This window comes from Narcine bancroftii, chromosome 1 (assembly GCF_036971445.1).
Source record: "Narcine bancroftii isolate sNarBan1 chromosome 1, sNarBan1.hap1, whole genome shotgun sequence".
Lineage (NCBI taxonomy): Eukaryota > Metazoa > Chordata > Chondrichthyes > Torpediniformes > Narcinidae > Narcine > Narcine bancroftii.
In genome coordinates, this window is record NC_091469.1 from 207,595,817 (window position 1) to 207,615,521 (window position 19,705).

At 41.1% G+C, this 19,705-nt stretch overlaps 2 protein-coding genes across 14 annotated transcripts in view; both read right to left on the minus strand.

Annotated features, from left to right (window-relative positions):
- LOC138738787 (zinc finger protein 774-like) overlaps window positions 1-920 on the minus strand; it is a 56,994-nt gene extending 56,074 nt beyond the window's left edge. For 2 of the 8 annotated variants that reach the window (XR_011341773.1, XR_011341770.1), the window contains exon 1: window positions 857-893. The gene's annotated coding sequence lies outside the window, so the exon portion shown is untranslated. The other 6 variants (XR_011341774.1, XM_069889717.1, XR_011341776.1 and 3 more) reach the window with 4 other exon arrangements.
- A 1,069-nt stretch (window positions 921-1,989) lies between these two features.
- Window positions 1,990-19,705, minus strand: part of sec16a (SEC16 homolog A, endoplasmic reticulum export factor) — a 142,415-nt gene continuing 124,699 nt past the window's right edge. For 3 of the 6 annotated variants that reach the window (XM_069889803.1, XM_069889772.1, XM_069889755.1), the window contains 11 exons: window positions 15,898-16,149; window positions 15,076-15,176; window positions 13,702-13,752; window positions 12,223-12,396; window positions 11,696-11,767; window positions 10,590-10,646; window positions 7,163-7,280; window positions 6,692-6,826; window positions 5,962-6,050; window positions 5,529-5,585; window positions 1,990-3,154 (listed from right to left, as the gene is read on the minus strand). In XM_069889803.1, coding sequence (XP_069745904.1) covers window positions 3,086-3,154; window positions 5,529-5,585; window positions 5,962-6,050; window positions 6,692-6,826; window positions 7,163-7,280; window positions 10,590-10,646; window positions 11,696-11,767; window positions 12,223-12,396; window positions 13,702-13,752; window positions 15,076-15,176; window positions 15,898-16,149 — 1,175 coding nt within the window. In that variant the 3' untranslated portion in view covers window positions 1,990-3,085. The remainder of the gene's footprint in view (window positions 3,155-5,528; window positions 5,586-5,961; window positions 6,051-6,691; window positions 6,827-7,162; window positions 7,281-10,589; window positions 10,647-11,695; window positions 11,768-12,222; window positions 12,397-13,701; window positions 13,753-15,075; window positions 15,177-15,897; window positions 16,150-19,705) is intronic. The other 3 variants (XM_069889765.1, XM_069889783.1, XM_069889794.1) reach the window with 3 other exon arrangements.

Consider the following 19,705-nt stretch of genomic DNA (forward strand, 5'->3'; position numbering starts at 1 on the left):
CCTTGTGTACTATCCCAACAAGACCAGCCGTAAACTGGAGGAACAACACCTGATTTTCCATCTGGGCACTCTCCAGCCAGATGACATTAACATCAACTTTCCTGATTTCTGCAAACCTGTTCTCTTCTTCCCCCTGCACTCAGCCATCCCTCCTCCTTTTGCTTGCTGCTGTGCCCTCCCTCCCTTCTCCACCTATTACCACCTGCCTTTGTGACCACACTTCCCCCCACCCTACTCTTTTGTTCAGACACCTGACGATATTTTTCCATACCCTGTAGAGCTCAAAAGTCAGTTATGTATTTTTACCTTTGCTATACAAGTTGCACCGTTTGATCTGCTCAGTTTCTCTAGCTGTGTGTTTTTACTTCAAACAGTGTGTATAGATTGTTGTTTTACCTCTTGAACTGTTGAGTTCCCCCAGTTCACATTCCAGAATCTGAAGTCTCCTGTGGGTCTCCATTGAAAGTTTTGCCTCCACAGATGCCAAGAGCTTCCCCCGTTGGGGGTGGTGGGGGGGGGGGGGGGTGATTATTCCAGATTCCAGCATCTAAACTCTTTCCTGGTCTCTCCAACCTGTGTTTTCTAAGCCCCAGTACTATGAATCATGGCTGCCTTTTTACCCACAATTCCCATGAACTGGAAACCGGTCCATCACTCACGACACCCAGCAATGCGTATGCGCCCCTGCCTCAGCCCCTAAACCGGGCGTCAGACGCAGGAAAATCCTCACCTCCCAGCGCGGCCGGGGAGGGGAAGGGGGAACCGGGACTGGCCAGGGCTCCGCGGTGCTTTCCCCGAGTGCTGCATCACAGGCCGGACCTCAGGCCCGCTTAATCCCACAAACCGCACAGCTCACCTCCCTGCTGCCTGTCCTCGGGTCGCTGATCCTCTCGGCGCATGCGCATCTTCCCCTCCCATCCACCACTTTCGGGTCTCGGCGCCTGCGCGTTGGATTCCCATTCATCCATACGGTCCATTCTAGGACGTGAGGGTTTCTGGGTAACACCAACGCCATGCTCCCGCTCCTGCACGTCTGTTCCCTACGCCATCTTGCCACGTGCTTCCTGTGGACACTGTGGTTTCCTACCATATCCCAAAAGTGGTAGATTAAATGGCTATTTTAAATGACCACTAGAGTCGATGGGTGCTCGGAGCAGCAACCACACAGAAATAGATTAAAATGAAATAACTTGGGGAAATTAGATTGATTGGACTGTTTGAGGGAGATGCTGTTGTCCAGAAAGGTCTTAATTGAAACAGAAAATGGCAGAATTACCAGGTCAAGTGAGAAATCGATCCTTTGCCAGAATGAGAAAAGAGGGAAATCCAGTTCATTGGTTGCAGATCTGGTGATGGAGAGTGGATGGATTCAATCTTATCGGCAAAGATTGCTGCAAATTGGTAGGCAGTGGGACCTGCTCAGGAGAGAAGACAGTCGGACCAGCTAGTTTTAATACCGACAGAGAAAGCAGAAGAATTTGATGTTGTCTGGAAGCCTGCTGCATGGCCAGATGGAAAACAAGGTGCCGTTTCTTCATCTTATGCATCTGGGCATGTTGCAACCTTTCTATCCAAGATGCTGCTTGACCTGATGAGTATTTCCCGCATTTTCATATTTCTAGCATCTGAAGTTTTAATTGTTCAGTCTAGAACCATCAAACAAATTCTACTGCTCAGAATAGTTCAGCATTAGGAGCACAATGACTAATATTTGCTCCTTTATATCGGTTCTCATTCAATGCCCCCCTTTATTCCACTTTTGTCAAGCATACAGCACCAAAATTCCCAATCAGACCTTATGAAATATTTTTGAATCATGGTTTCTCATTGCTGAATCGCCTGATGCTAGTGAATCAGACTCAAATTTTCTCCCTGACTTGATCCAAGTTAGCAGGTTAACAGATGGAAGATAGGGTGTATTTGTTTTCCTATTCCCAGGGCCACTGCATTTAAAGAAGTCTTATAACAAAATACAGTCCCGGCAAACAGTTCAAAGTGTTCCAGAACGCAAAATATTTTATTTCATTTTACAGTATGCATCCTTAAAACATAAGAAAATAAACTCCTTAGGTAAGAAAGCCTCTGAATTTAGTTATTGTGCAGTCTTCACAAGAGGAACCAATTCTTTGGAATCAAAGAAAAAAAAATAGATTGGTATACAGTAAAACACAGTGGATTTGGGTAGTCAGGTGGGTAAATCACATTGAAGGGCATTAAATCAGCTGATTTCATTCTGTACATCATGATTCCAAAGTTGCACTGCATTTTCATGGTGATTTTATCTATCACTGCCTGACATAGAGACACATCACTTACAGAATACTGTTGAATTTGAGGTGCTGATATTTTGAGGACCCTCCTCCAGGCGTCTCAGAGTACAACATTTCTAACCACCCCCTCCCATGCCCTGTCATGTCATCTTCCAGAATAAGAGAGAGAGATAGAGAACTTCTATATTACATCTGCTAAAATTTATTCACACAGTACTCCAGATATTTTAAAGTATCATGTACAACATGTGGATCTGGCTATACAGTACTCCTTTACAACAGCCTTATATATTAACTAAATACAAATGGTCAGAGACAATCCTTTATCATTTCTATTCAATAACCCTTTCATGGGGATACCTTCACCCTTCAAAAAAAAAACTTTCCAAATACACTTTGCTCATTCAAAACCAATGTTACAGCTAGAATTTTGAGCTGGGCTATTCTGGGTCTGCCAACATCAGTTTAAGCCAATTTGACTACATGGTAGACATGGTCACATTCAAAAGATACAAGTTTTAAAATCACAATGTGATGTGACTATAAGCCTTGTGGCTGCAGCATCCTCTCCCCTCACCCCCATTCTGGGCTTGGTTTTATTTAACTGGGTATATCTGGAAGATGTGTTGTATTTTGTTCAGCTTCATTTTCAGTCCCTTGGCACCTTTTGAGAGATTTGTAGCTGAAAAACTGTTCAGTCCGGAGCATTCACAATTTAATGATTTCAAATGTACATCATTCTGGTTTAATCACTTGTATTTGCAAATATCCAGACCACAATATTACTTATTTCAGGGTTTGATCAACATTTTTTTTTATTTTAACGTTGGATATTTTCTTTGCCCAAACCGTCCTGGTCTAGCAGCTGTCGTGCTGGCTGTGGGCTGGAAATCAGAGGTAAAATTATCAATTAGTAACAAGAGATGGAGGGTGTCATCACACTGTATTTTTTCAAATATTCCCTGGACAGAAACATCACAGGTTCAAAGCAAAGCAAAGCTCCTTCTCATTGACTCATCAAATACAGCCAATGCAACAAAGAAATGAGGTGGATAATTATGAAAGGGCCTGAAAAGGGTGGACAGAGAAAAAAATTTATCTGGAGACAACACAAGGTAAAGATTTAACAATTTAATTAAGATATCTTTTATCCAGAACCCTCCCCAAAAACCCCAGAAATTGTCATTGTGGATCTCTATGCATGGAAGGGGGGAGGGAGGGAACTTTTTGATTCTGTTGTTCATTAGAAAAGTTTAATGTATTGTGCTATTGAAGATTTTATTATGTACAGTTTTGAAAAAAAAAATCAAAAATAAAATATTCAAAACAAAAAGGTCTTTGTCTACAAAGGATATAAGGTGGAAAAAGCCTTGATGGGTCTTTTGGCCAAGGTAGGATGATTGACTTTTATAAGGAAAAGTTAAGCAGTAAAACCCCTGGTGTATGGAATTTAATTAACCAGCAAATAAAAGGAAAATAAATTTTAAAAGTTAAAATAAATAAGAATAAAATAACAGGTAAAAACAGGAATGTTTAAAACTGTAAATGTTCTCTGAAATAACACTTAAACCTCTGGTGAAGATGGGAGCAATTATTCAGCCGACAGAGGGCCTTGGTCGAGCTTTGCTCATAGCAGCTGTTTGAATAAAGTTATGTAAAACAGCAATGGGTTCACCCAGGATGAAGAGCTGGTTGCTACTGTTCGCTGTGGGGGTGACTCTCTTAAAGTGCCTCCTTATCCTTACTTAGTAAGAGTCACCCCAGTTAGAGGCTTTATCTGTAAAGTTGGGGGAAGAAGGTTTAATTATAATGTTATTGTTCATCTTTGAAGAGGCTCTGTGCAGGGGGAGAAACTTGCAGATACAGCGATGGTAACATGTTTTCAAAGAATATGACTGAAAATAAAGTTAAAATGCTTTAAATTTTATACATTTGTGATAGATATATTATATTTTATATTGTATATAGATATGTTTTTAAAGGAGATAGATTATGCGGTTTAAAGTGTAGGTCACTTCACAAAACAGATCTCATTTAAAATGCAAGAGCTTGACTGAAGCCAGTCATGTAGGCACCAAGAGCCTTTGCAACGACAATAAAACAATGAGATAGCTTTGCTAAAGAATTTCAAAAGTAGTGTAAATGGATTATTGTTTTGAAAGCAACAGATGAGCAGGCTCAGAAGATTGGGTCTAGTGCTGCAATCTGTCTGGTTGAGGTTTGCTGTACTAAGAAGGTCGTGTGGTTTGGCAAGCAGAGAGACAACAAAGACAAAACAGGTTTTCTTTAAGAGAGAGAAAATTCAGTTTGACTTTGGAAGAAGGCAGCTTGTTTAAACCCCATTTTGAAGATGGGTTGCGAGTTCTGAGTTCAGCCTGTTGAAAACTCTTGTGGTTAGGGTTAAGGGTTAGGGTTAGGTTTCCTCATACAAGAGGAAATGGCTGGCTAGAGTGTTTCACCTGGAAGAAGAGGTTATCACTTGGAAAACCCTGATGGGGCAAATTTCTTCTGCAAGACACTGAAGTGACTGATGGAAGTAAATCAGTTTGTGTGTCCAACGAGCGCCGAATCTCTCTTTGAAACCAACACAAACCTTCCTGAGCAGTAATCATTTAAGCACCAGAGCTTGGTGAAAATTCATACATGTTCAATTCTGTGCACAGTATAAGAATTGCCTGATACTGGTGAACTTGAAGGAGTGAGAAGTGAGATTGGACTGTGAAGCAAAGAACTTTTCTGAACTTATACACAGTACATACATGAGCGCTTAGAATTAAAAGGGGGTTAAGTTAGGTTAATAGCAATAAGTGAAAGTTTGATCCTGTTTTAATGTTTAAAGGAAATTAAAAACCACTTTTGTTTAAGTTACCATTCGTCTTGGTGAATTTCTATTGCTGCTGGGATTTGGGGTCCTCTGGGCCCATAACATATTCATCTAAGTGAAGTTTGTTCCGTGTAAGTACAGATTGTATTTTTGTCTTTTACATCTGCATTCTTAATGCAGATGTATTAATTAGGACATTGTAAGAGGAAGCCTCAAGCAACCATATAATCCAATTTTCCGTCATCTCCTAATCTCCATGGGTGTCAGATACCAGGGGTTTTACTGTAATTCAAATGCAAAGCTCTCTTGAAACTGAACATTAAATGCTTGCAATGGAATGGTTTGCAGGAATCCAAAACACACATTCATTTCTGGACCAACATGGCTGAGGTGCTAAAGCACAACTTGTTTTTATCTAAAATCAAACTACTTACTTGGACAAACTGAGCAGGATTGTAAAACTGAACAGTTCCTTGTGCAGGAGGAGGGCCCTACAAAACAGTGAGCATTAAAAAAACACTTTGCATCGCAACAACAGGAATTTTTACAGAATTTTACTTTTCACAGTAAGAAAATAAGATTTTTAAAATTATGAAGAGAGTTATGACACATTTCCACTCTCTGTGACAAGCACAAGTTGGATTTGGTCTTAATCACCAATAAATAATTTGGACAGCATTTTTACCCAGAGAGAAGGAAGAATGTGGAACAGGGAGCCAAGGCAAACAGCACATATGCATTTAAGGGGAACCTTGATAAATATGAGGGTGAAAGGAATGGAAGAATATGCTGAGGGATCTGTGAAAGTGCACTTGTAGCAGAACCAGATGAGCTGAGCTGCACATTGAATGAAGAGCAAAGCAGTACCTGGGCTTGTGAATTTGCCTCAGAGTTGATCTGTTCCACAGGCTGTGAAGTTTCTGCTGGCTTTCCTTCAGGAGATAGAGCTCCCTCAGCTACAACACATGACAAACAGGGGCATGAGTTTAGGTATGACAAGCAGCAGTGGCCCAGACAGTTTCAAGTGCATCCTAAAACCTGGATACAAGAGCGTCAATAACAAGGTGGAAGCTCCAAATTTCACCTTTAAAGCCCAGAGATTTTCCACATTGGATACACTTAGATTTTACAATTAAAAAGCACTTTCAAAGCAACCTCTCCTACTTTTCTCAATTGCAGGTGTGGGTACTATTCTTGTCTTGGGGATTCAAGTTGATAATTCAGTACCGAGGTAACGCAGCACTGGGGGATAAATACAAAACAGTGGACTTTGTCGAACAGATGTAAAATCTACCACAATACCTTTTTATTCTAATGCAGGAAAAGTTCTCACTCTAGACCAATACTTAACGTTTAACCATTAAAAATAGATCAAAATTTAATATGTGAAATCTTGCTTTACTGTATTTAACTCAAAAAAATACTGAAGCCAAACAATCCCTGCATTTCTAAATATTTGACTAACTGTAAATCATCTGCTTTTTGGAAAGATGCAAGCATTCGCTGGGAAAGTCCACTATTTCAGGGCAGCGAAGGGATGCCTGAGATTGGAGACAAGATACCCTAACAGTTACATGCAAGTAGAAATGGATCATACCTGGCATCGGCACAAACAGATTGCTGGGGATAGGCATCGGTGCTAGAGGGGCAAAAAGGTCAACTGGAGGAGGGACACCCCCATTTGGCCGGACTCCACTGGGATTAAGTACATCCACATAACGAGCTTTTGTACCTATTTTTGGGACAGGGACAGAGGGAAGAAAACAAAATTAATGTAGCAGGACTGAGATAATTCTCTGAATGGGAACATTTTCTAAAAGGATTAAAAACCTAAATCTTTGTCATCTCTCCCTGTATCCTGTCCAAAACCCTAATCTTCCACCAGGGACTCAGTCTAGACAAAATTGCCTGCCAGTTTTTTGACAATACAACAATGAATACACTTCAAAATTACTTTAAGTGTGTTCAACACCTGAAGAAATGTTATATTCTAGAAACAAGAGTCAAGCAATTAATCGAGTCTACCAAAGGAAGACAATGGAAAACAGGTCTTCATCCAAAATCTCACCTGCTTTCCTGGAGAACATGTTGACAGATGGAGGGCTACCCGTGAGGGTGGATGAGGGAGTGGAACCTGAAGAATGGGTAACGACGGGCAGGCTCGGCGGTGGTGGGAGAGGCTTGCTCTGCAGAAGTACAAGCAATGTTATGTCAATCATTGGGCAAATGCCAACTCACCACACTTCAGATGGGGAAACATTGTTTAAATTAGCTCTCCCATTCTCGGCTAGGCCACATGGCTCAACTAAACCCCAGTTCTTCTGGGAGTGGGGCAGGCAGCTGATGTTCGAACTTGTAGCCCCATTCCAGTATTGTACAGATGGACTTTGAAATGCTGTTGAAACAGTTTCAAATGAATCTGATATAGAGTAAAACCTCTATTATCCAGAATTCAAACAAATGGCAAAAAAAACAGGTTAAAAATACAGGTTTAAATTTGGTGCACCTCACCATTGGTTCGCAAATCACGCAACATGCAGTCTCAAGCAACCATAAAATTCAATTATCCAGCATCTCCCAATCCCCATAGGTGCTGGATACCAGAGGTTTTATTGTACATTGATATTTAAAAACTAAATTTTAAAATCAAAAAATAATTTAATAAATTTGTGATTTACGATAGATTAACAAAATAAAAAACGTAATCAGTGTTAAGTGGATCTGTTGCTGTGCAGAGCAGCGGAGTGAAAGCTCAGATCTGCTGCTATTTGACATCCAACTTGCGATCAACTTTTACAAAATGTGCAATATGGAGATGCACAAATCAAAGAAACACATTGAACACTCAAGTGTAGATGGGCCTTATGACTGATCCCAAATAGCACACATCTTGTTCTTGTCGTGCAAAGCAACCACCTCTCTTCCTCAATCACTTCTCAGCATTTTACTCTTATACCCGCCCTCCCATATCTACACTTAACTTCTTGCCCCCATCCCACTTTTCCCCTCATACCTTGATGCTCAAGCATGAAACACCAGTTATCATTTATTTCCAAGAGATGCTGAGTGACCTGCAACGTTTCTCCAGCACTTGTGTATTGCACCTTTCTTCCTCGTCAAAGAACATGAGAGATAGGAGATGGGATTGGCCATCTGAAACATTGAAGCTGCTCCTCCTGTTACGAGGTGCCATTTAATTTTATGTGACTGTCATTTTAAGAGAAAGCAAATCAAGCTGCAATCCTGCACAGCTTTGGAGAGACTGGAGGTGAAAACAACTCATGCAGTATGCACCAACTTGGCTACTTTTGAAGAGAAGAGGAAATGTGTTGCTTTTCCAGGGACACAGGTGGGAAGAGCCGCATGAGAGGCACAATTGTGATCAGCTGCCATTGTTAAAGGAACAATATTGGGCACCATCTGAAGGAACTGGAGCAGCTCTGTGTCAAAATGGACAATTAGTTTGTTTCTCCCTGACAGGAGAGTTTTTGATCCCCAATGCAACTAAAGGAAAGGTCATTTTGAAGGGGAATTATTGAACCCCATTGTGACCAAAGGAAAGGTCATTTTGAAGGGGAATTATTGAATCCCACCGTGTCAAAAGGAGAGGTCATTTCGAAGGAGAATTATTGAATCCCATTGTGACCAAAGGAAAGGCCATTTTGAAGGGGAATTATTGAACACCTCTGTGACCAAAGGTAATTTTTGAAGGGGAATTATTGAATCCCACTGTGTCAAAAGGAGAGGTCATTTTGAAGGAGAATTATTGAACCCCACTGTGACCAAAGGAAAGCTCATTTTGAAGGGTAATTATTGAACCCCACTGTGACCAAAGGAAAGGTAATTTTGAAGGGGAATTATTGAACCCCACTCTGACCAAAGGAAAGGTCATTTTGAAGCAGAATTATTGAATCCCACCATGAGCAGAGGAAAGGTCATTTTGTTTGACCTGTGTTTAGGTAAGGAAACAGTAGACTTGCTTCATTGGATTGTGACCATTGCGCTGGCTATTTTGATTGACACTTTCCAGGGTTTCTAGCAGCTTCATGGAAGTCATACGTTTTGGATCCACCACGATAGGGAAGTTATGATAACCATTCGTCTGAAAGGACATTTGCTCTGGAAGCAACTCGACCAGGATTTGTGACTTTTCAGCAGTCTCTTCCACCTCGTTTGCAATTACTTCTTTACATCAGTTTAAGAGTCTTCGTGTCAACAGTGGATGTCTAAGTCTAACTTTGGAATGACTTTCCAGAATTGTGTCTAAGCTGTCATGGTTTTGGGTATCACATACATTCAAGTCTATTTCGTGCATGGTTGGGTGGTGAAGTTTAGATAAGTTAGATTAAGGTGGTATATTATTAGTAATGAATAATAAAAATAACACCGTCTTGGCTAATTTCTATTGCTTTTGGTCTGTGACGTAACACTCCATTCTCACCCACTCGTTCCCCATAAACCTATTCTTCAAAAATCTACATCTTAAATACATTAAATGACACAGCCTTGGGCAAAAATTCAACCTATTCACTACTCTCTGGGAAAATCAGTTCCACCTATGTGTCTTAAATCTCCTCCCCTGAATTTTGAGGCCACGTCTCCCAGTTCTAGTCTGACCTGCTAGTGGAAACAACCTCCCTGCTTCAATTTATATATCCCTTTCAGAATTGTATATGTATATAAGATTCCGCCCCTCATCCTTATATACTCCAAAGATATAATATCAGGCTACGCAATCTCTCCTCACAAGATAGCACCTTCATTTCTAGAACCAACCTGGTGAATTTCTTCTGCACCACTTCCAAAGCCAGTAGGTCATGCACACAAACAGCTATCATTGCAACTACCCATCACATTTAGTTGGTTCTCAGAACACATCTCCTCCAACTTCTCCGTCCTACTTACGCTACCCCAAACACAGATGACTCTCAGGTACGTAAACTGTGCAATTTACAGCCTTCTTGCATCTTGTTCTCAACTGTCACCAATAAATATCAACCAGAAGCAGACCCCAATTGGATTTTCCTCTTTCCTGGTCCAATTAACGAAGAGACCAATAGTAATATGACCGACTGACACCAGGGTGAACATCTGTTCACTCAGCAGACAGTGGCACAACTGAAAGCTCTTCATGCGATTTCTGCCCAGTGGGAATGAATATTAATGATCACACTTCAGATTACTCATGATAATAACATTTAAAAGATTTCAATTTTTATTCACATCACAAGCAGAGTGAATTCAGTTTAAATTGTATCATTAAAAACCCATTTGGTTTACTCATGTCTCCAGGGAATATTGCCAACTGTGATCACATGTATGATTTCATTAAATACAACAGTGGTCAAGTCTTAACTGCATGCTGAATTGGCCTGTTGAATAGAAGTACTTCCAGAAGCTCAAGGTAGTTGCTCACCACCACCTTTGCAGGGGATTAGCAAATGCCCATACCCCAAAACTGAACAAAAGCATCCAGCCAATTGTCACATGCTTACCTCCTCCTCTGGTTCGTTCAAGTTCACCCATCGCTGCCTCTTCTCATCCCACACAATCTATGCACAAGACCAAAGACAAAAAGCTTAGTTCTCAAGCTTTTATTTCTCCACACCAAAGCTCACTGAGGTACTGAGTGAATGATTTCTCTCTCTCGTGTATGTCACACCCAGAGGCCATGCTGTCAGTTTAAAGGTTAAAAATTGCAATCATCCAAATCTGTCCATGCCCAACACTAATGCAGCCATTCTAAGCAAAAAAGATATTCTGGGGGCAAAAAAAACACAAAATTACAAAGACACCATCATGATTAGTGTTCCCTCACAGAATCCACTTCCATCCTAAAGATCATGTACCAAGACAGTCCCTCAGAATGGACAATCACGCACTTTCACTTGCACAAACATACATTCACTCTAACCACCACTGAATGAATAGACAATCTTACAATTCTCAATTCCCCGCCAGCTCCTTTCTCTCCTCCTACTCACTCATCTCCCTCACCTTGCCTCTGACTGCCTTCATCTCCCACTACTCATTGATCCTTGAGTTCCAAATTTTGGATTTTTCTGGATTTTGGAAAGCCAGATTTTAGCCCACCCGAATTGTGCTGCCGTATCCACCCCCACCCAGTCGCGCTGCTGGTCTCCCCACCTCGCCCGTCCGACTCGCGCTGCCGGTCTTTCCCCCTTGCCCGCCCGACTTGCGCTGCTGTCTCTCTCCTCACTTGCCGGTGTTTGGAGCTTTCTGGATTTTAGATGTTTGGATAAAGGATTGTGTACCTGTACCTCTCACCTCCCTCCTTCACTCAGTCTGTCTGACTCACACACCCCCCCTCCCTTGCCCTCTCAATTCCAAAACCCTTTCTGTCCCCACTCCTCCCCATCTCCTTTTGCCGGCTGCTCTAAGAGTGAAGCCACTTACCAACTCCCACAGCGTAACTTCCTCAGGGGTCGTTCCCTAATTGCTAAATGCCCTTTCCTCACCCAAGCTCAATCCCCAAGCTTGCAACTGTAGCCTAGGCCAGAATATTAGAACCTCTTCTTGAAGACATTAGAAGAATTATCACCCATCTCTCCCCATCCTCACTGGCTGGACAACCACTCACCGATTTATTTTTGTCATCTGGTAAGTGGGCTTCGTTCTTCCTGCCAGGCCGTAACCAGCTAAGCCAACCACCCTGAGATAGAAAAACAAAACCAGCGTCATTTTAAAATGAAAACATTTTCAAGTGCCCATCCTGGAAGGAGTGGCAGCAGTCTCAGTAACAGTCAAGTAAACATGCCTGAATTTCTCCACTGGCTGAATATTTGCTCCAATCTTCACCAAAGGTTTATGTTTTTCTTCAGAGAACATTCATTTTTACAATTTTAAACTTGCATTTTTTAACCTATTATTTTATTCTTATTTATATTAATTTAAAAAATGTATTTTCCTCAATTCTTTTTACTGGTTGCTTGAATTCTGGATACCATGGGTTTTACTGTACAATACACAAGTGCTGGAGAAACTCAGTCGGTCATGCAGCGCCCATTGAAAGCAAAGGGATACAACTAATATTTTGAGCCTTTGAGTCCTTCTTCAATGTAATCATCTGTCTGGAGTGGGGAAACTATAATTCACTGGCTTTTTTACCTTGGCTTTTTTGCTCTCAGGTTGCTCCTGTTTTGGTTCTTTCTTCAGTGTTGTGCTGGCAAGTTCCTCTGGCTGAGGCAGAAGTGTTGACTGGTTAGCTGCTGAGCGATGCCTCTCTCGACCCATGCTATGGTTAGATGACTCCGAGGTTGTTCGTGAGCGTCTCCCATATGGCTGAAACAAGACAAACCAGCATCAAAACAGCAAAGGATGTTTGGAACCCAAATTCTTAGCAGCCATCAGCAAACCAGGAGCCAAACTCACCAAACTCCATCAGCAAACCAGGAGGCAACCTAAATTGAATGCAAGCTAGAGTGATGCTTCAGTGACCAGCCTCCACCTGTATTCAAATCATTCCATTGCACTTCTATATCCTTGAGAAAGTTATGGGGATTAACTGAAAACTAGAATGATAGATTTTTGACAAGGAAAGGAGTGGTTATTCTGGATTACAAAATTATGGTTGATAAATGGAACTAAGATATAGGTTTAATGAAAGGTGGAAAAGGCTAAATGCCTTCGTGTATTTTGACAAAATACAATGACTCCATTGTACAAAGTTAATCCACAAGGATAAAAGACAAATAGCAGCTTATAAATATGCAGGATTTTTTTGCATTTATGCAGCAATATTAGAGACAACTTTGGACTTTGTTCCCAAGTTTTGCATTATCACTTTCCTCCCCAACATCTAGGTTTAGAGATCCTTGAGAGAACAAGTTTTGGCAAAAACTCCATTATCATTCCCTGTAGTGTCGAAAATGAGTGCATCAGGAGGTTAGAAATGCAGTGTCCCCACTTGAAAAGGGGTAGCAAACTGAAAGGTGTACTTAGTTATCAGATAGCACAAACACAACAATTTCATATTAAACTCCAAAGCCACCAAGATTGTTGGTGGAAGTGATGGAATAATCCCAGTTGGCATGGATCAGTTGCTTACAGTCAGTGTGGGACAATTATTTAAAGGCCACAACCAGTTTTACTGACACCAGCCTCCCACTGCTCCAAAAAAAGTTACCTTTCATTGACTACGTTAAATATTTTTTGAAGCCTCACAGGGAAGGTGAATCTGTGGGAATCTTGCACTGTTTGGTGATATTAGAGTAATCCACCCAAGGAGAGGTACTGATGTTACCACAGTGTGGCATGAAAATGGGACAAGTTCACTCAATAGAAGGCTTAGCACACATACCCAGCTGTATTTTCTCTCATTTGCAATTAATGTGCCAAAAATACTGGGATTTAAACTGGCCTAGTGATTGGATATACGAGCAAAATTGGTCAGCCAAGGAAGAATGAACGATGTGGCTGCAAATATTGAGGAATAGATGGCAAAGAATGATTATAAACACACAAAAGAGAAAGAAAGTGTGTGTACAAGGCAGAGCACAAGAGAGGCCAAGGCAGAGAGAACCTTCACCAAATGCGCACCGATCTTAAATGGAAGCACCAGAACCTTAACATTGAGAAATTGCGTACCATGTGCAAAGATGACTGAGATGCTGACCTTGATCTTCTTCCTGGGGCCTGCTTCAGACACAAACGTGCAGTGTTGTTAACCTTTCATTGCTACATGGATAGTTAAACAAGTTTATTTTCACAATTAGATGCCCTTCATGTTTTGACCAGGACTGTGACTTTGTGGGCATCATGCATTTGGTCAAATATTTACTGATGTGCTTCCATGTTAAATGATATCTAGGTAAGGTACAGGATAGCTGTGAGCAAATCTCACTTTCTTTCGAAGAGATGGGAGCAGGTTCCACATGACAGAGCACAGAAAAAGATCCAGTCCAAATAGTGCTGAGTTTACACTCCTCCACTTCCTGCCTTCCCTCATACAATTCCAGAGTCATTTATATTTCCTTCCTCCTTGTGGTCACCTCTTTTAGAATAGTATTTATAATTTTTTTTCTACTAATCCCTATGGTAGTGAATTCCATGTTCATATCGCTCAAAGCTTTGAAAGACAAGGCTATGGAGATAGGGCATAAGTGATTTTTGGACAGTTCTTATCAATGAAACAATGAATGTATTTTGCAAAAAAAGTGAGATGAAATAGTAAACTACAAATCAGATAGTCCCAGCATTTAATAAGGAGGAAAAATCTGCATCTATTATTAGAGAAGCAGGATTAGGACCCTTAGAAAATAATAGAATTGGACAGAGTCCATGAGGTCTCCCCTCATCCATAGTGTAGTCCTGTGGAAAATCAGAAAAAAATCCCAATTTAAAATAGTGTAATTTTCAATAAGATAAATTATGCTAATAAATTGGATGCTTAGAGGTTTGGGCTCCAGGGTATACTCCGCTGCATTGTATCCTAGACGCCCCAATGGTCTCCGGGATTATTGCACCAAGATCAAGCGGACTTGTTGATACAGGTTGGGGAAAAGGACATCATCCAAAAGGGTCTATTAATGCACATGAAACTTGCACAAAATTAAGAATAGTTGGCTCTCCTCCAAGGCAGAGTATAGAATACTGATCTACACCCCAAAAACTGCAAAATGACAACACATCATGCTCCTCGTGGAAGCCAAAGATCTCCTTTTGAACAATGGAGGAAGAACATTTCAGCAAGAATAAGAGAAATTCTTCATGGGTGACACAAATGCTATTTCCTGCCTCTCCACAAATGCAAAGGGTCTTAAAACACAATGTAGATCTCAACCTAAATAAAGAATACCCTGACAAAATCAGTTCAGGAGATCTTCTACCTGGAGAACAAGGGAGGGTTTAAGCATCATTCAGTCCCACACCAGCCAGTGACAGGATGAGACCAAGGCAGTACGTTTGCCCACTACATACTGAACTAATAACAATTCTGGAATGAGAACCTTGCTGCCTTACCATTTTGGCCATTTGATCATAGAAATCCAGTTGCCCAGCTTCTCCAAAGCTGTGCTTCTTCTGCGATATTTGGTGATTAACAGATTTAAATTCTGGAGAGCCTGAGAAAAAGAAAATTACTAAGTAGATAGAAATTTTACTCTACAAGGATTTATGTTTTCTTTGATTACCACAGAAATCAAGAGAGCTTTTGCTCGCTTGCTCCCATGCTGTTCTCGTCTCAAAATTAATCCATTCCCAAATCAATCCCAATTTGAAAAATCTTAAAAAGTGGATTTCTTCTTCACCTGGTTAATAGCCTTTCGTTCCTCAACTGCACACTGAGATGTAGACAGAATTTATTGTCAATTTCCAAAATGCCACTGGCAGTTATGGATTAACCATATTGATTGATGTGGAAACACAAATAGAATAATGAGGATAGAAAATTTGCTTCCCTGAAGGACACAAGCAATTTAAAAACTTTCCCACTTACCATTAGCAATGCGATAAAAGTAAACTATAAAAATTCCAATCTAATACTGGGATTTAAATTCTCCAAGCTACTCATTGCTTTCCTAGTTAATTAAATTGTTATCACAGGATTGTTTATGGGACCTTTCCCCAAATTGGATGATGCACCCCACTGCATTATAACTTATTCTGAGTAGTTAGGTGGAAATGATTTAGGTCCGAGATTGTGAAAGTTGCTACAAGTACACCATGTAACTGAGTACTGGCAAATTAATGAACTCCAAACTCAGTTTCAAAATTAAAAAAAAATGTTCTATTACCTGCTCCAATATCTATACCACACGCACAATGCTGTCATTTTGAACTAACCTGCATTCTCATGTCCCCATTGCTCCTGCACAGTTGGCAGAGTTTCTACCGTGGGTCCTGATGGAGGTGCAGGTAGTCCCGCAGAGAAGGGGGCTTTAGACAAATCGCAAGGTTGTCTGAAAGCAGAATTGGGTGATTGTCCTGGAAAGCCAGGTGAACTCTGAGTAGGTGAATACAGGGGAACAGCACCATCCGACATTGACTGTGAGGGTGGGGCTGCCATTGTCCTTCCATCCAGTACAGCACGAGGAGCTGCAAGACAAAGCAAATAGCAGCAAACTGGGAATTGGCAGATTATTCAGTTTAGAGGCTGTAACACAGGAACAGCAATATGTCAATGTAGTGTATGGCTGATATTCATCTTGACTTCCCACATTGCTTTTGTAAATCTTACTAAACTTTGCCAAATAAAAATCCATCCATCTCAGAAATTACTTATTCAAATGACTCAGACTCTGCTGGGGTGGGGGGGGGGGGGGGGGGGGGGAGGAGGAGAGAAGCTATTCTCATCTTTTCACCAAGCAATATTACACCTGAAGAATATCTTATTCCAATGCTGAGTTTCACAAATGTTATTGCAGTCGACATTGTGAAGTTCTTTCCACAACGATCTCAAGGAGGTCATTGGAAAATAAAATGAAAGAGTGGGATATAATAATCCAAACCAAGGTATAGCAAGAATAATGACAATACCTCATATTGATGACTGACCACTGAAAAAAGGATGCAATGTTTGGAATAGAATGGAAAACAATGGCTGGACAACCACAGGGAGACATGGTGCTCCTCCCCTCCAACAACCCGGCCTCCAGTGGTCTCTTTGTGAAGCTTGTACCATCTCCCTGTGAGCTCATGGCTTTCCCCATGATGCACTAATTTCTTCCAACAACCCAGATGCACAGGTTGGTAAATTACTTGGCTCCTGTAACTGACTTTTGCAGATGGGTGGTAGGAGAATCAGCATGGAATTGGTGGGTATAGGAGACTCTCAGCAAAGAAAAAGAAGATGGGATTGTTCCGGGTTGAAATACTCAGTGGCCTGAACAGCTTCCTATGTTTAGAGTAAACATGAGTAAAAGTTATATGAACCCTTTGTCATAATGGACTTATCACACCTAACCAATCACATGGCATACATTAACCCTTTGGACTTTGTGACCCAGTTTTCAGGGACTACAAACAAGCACATGTACTCCATATCCTGGTTTTCAGAGACTACCAAAAAGTGCACACTCCATGCCCCTGTTTTCAGGAAGAAGTGCATATACTCCCTGTTGCTGTTTTCCAGGACTGGTTTTATGCCCAGCCATCAGCTGGTTTGCACTGGTATTTGTACTATAATTTACCCATGGACACAGTCTGGAGTATATATTATGAAAGGTTAAAAATAACCAAAGGGTTAAAAATATTCCCCTCTTTAGCATTCAATTTGTGGACAAACACTTCAGTGGCCTCACTTCCTTAGTATTAAATGTAAATGGAAAGATTTTTGATTTGTGGATGGAAGCAAGTCAAAAACTTCCTTTCTTCTCTCCCTTTTACCAATGAACACAAATTTAAAATTCATCCCTACATCACGCCAAAGAAATCACAAACTAAGTGTCTAGTCATAAGTTTATGATTTACTTAGTAGCATCCCAACTGAGGTAATTGAGATCCTCATTAACCAATGACTAACTGGAAAGAGCAATGACCAAACAGCAATTTTATAAGTCAGGATGAAAGCATTTAATTTAAAGCACTGTTAAGGCAAGGTGCCATTCAGATTCAATCAGAGTAAAAAGGGAATGGAGATTGAGGGTGATAGGGTGCAAAGAATTTTTTAACACAAAGTGTCATAAACCAGCAGCAAAGACAAAGACAATGGAAAGAAAGAAGTACATACATCTGGCCTGGCAGTATTTGTGGAACAATGAATATTCCTTATCAATAACCTTAAATCAAAACAAGTTGTTCTAAATGGAAGGTCACTCATCTCAAACATCATCCATCTCTCTTTTCCATCGATGTGTCATGACCTGCCGAACATTTCCATTTTCTTCAGTTCGAGCCACAGATTTGAGGTCGACTTACAAGCCCAACTGATATTTCTTTTAGAGTAAAGCACGAAAGTCTGCAGACATTGTGGTTGAAATAAAAACACAATGCTGGAGAAACTCACCAGGTCAGACAATGTACTTCATACTGCAAAGATAAAGGTACATAACCAACATTTCTGGCTTGAACCCTTCAACAAGGTATGAGCAAAATATAGTTAAGACGCCCAATTCGAGTGCCTGCCTATATTTTGTTCATACCTTGATGAAGAGCTTAACCCAGAAATGTTGGTTATGTATCTGACATTTCTTTAAACAAGGGTGTGATAATAACTGCAAATTACAGTTCAACTAAACAGTACAAAAGTATTTGAATGAAATGTCAGAAAGACAAAGACATTCTGACAGTGTGAAATGAGGGTGGGCAGTAGCTTTTTTTAAAATCTTTAATGCCAGTATTTTCTGAAAATGGATCAATATGATTCGAGGCAACAAAGATGGAGTTCAAAAATATGACCAGTGCTTTGCACAAGTAACAGCTCTGATTTACCACAGGCTACAAACAAATAAAGAATACACCCACTCGTTTCTTTCAACACACCACGGTCGACATTTTTTTTATTATTATTCACTAAACACAACGTTGTATTCTTCAACTCCCCAAACACCACCCAGTCAAACCCCTCTGACCTTCCCGTTGGCTCAATGCCACACAGGAAATCCTGACACACTCACTCTCCTCCTCCTGCATCTGAGATTCATCACCCATACACTGACGCTTAACATACTCGTGCATGCGCGTTATTACCCCTGCACGTTGCAATGCTTATGTCATCAGTGGCAGTTGGAACTGCTCCGGATGAAGGTAAGTAAGCAATCGTGACAGACCTCCCCCAGCTTCTGAGCCATGCAAGGTGGCGACTGATTGGAACTGTGTCGCTACTGTCTGGCGGGTTGAGATTTCGGCCCAACCTCATAATAGTGCAAGACAGGAAATGCACAGTCCGACTGCCAAGGGTGCCACTGGTCCTCTGACTCTGGCTCCCACACAGAACATGGACTGTCAGTATACGCCAGCTTCAACCTGTCGATAGAAACTGTGTCAGCTTTTCCATTCCTGTCTTCGGGTGGCATCGCAAGACCCGAAAAGGACCATCATAAACTGTCTGAAGTGGCTTGCAAACAGCATCGAGCCAGAGGAACACACGAGTACAGTGTTGTAAATCATTAAACATACACACTGCAGGTGACACCTGCTCCATTGGAGTAGGTTGGAGTAATCTCATGTTTTCACAAAGATGATTAGCATAACTAGCTGGATCATAGAGCATTATGCTTAGACTCGGATTCACAAAATCGCATGGCAAGGTTAACGTAGTACCATATACTAGCTCTGCCGCTGAACATCCAAGATCTGCCTTAACAGCGGTACATACCCCAAGGAGAACCATAGGTTCACTCTACATAGATGCATCCACTCCCTGCTGTTAATGCTGCATTCAATTGTTGATGGAAACGCTCAACGAGGCCAATGGTTTGTGCATGGTAAGCCATAGTGTGAATGCAGGTAGTGTCTAGAAGATCAGTGAGAGCTCGGAACAACACCAATCGAACTGAGACCCTTGATCCATTGTAATAGTGACCAGAACACCGAAAGATGGAATCCAATGATTCACGAAAGCCCTAGCAACAGTCTCTGCAGAGATGTCAGTGATAAGAATTGCCTTCTGCCACCTGGTAGACCACTCTTCACCTGTGAGCAGATAAGTACA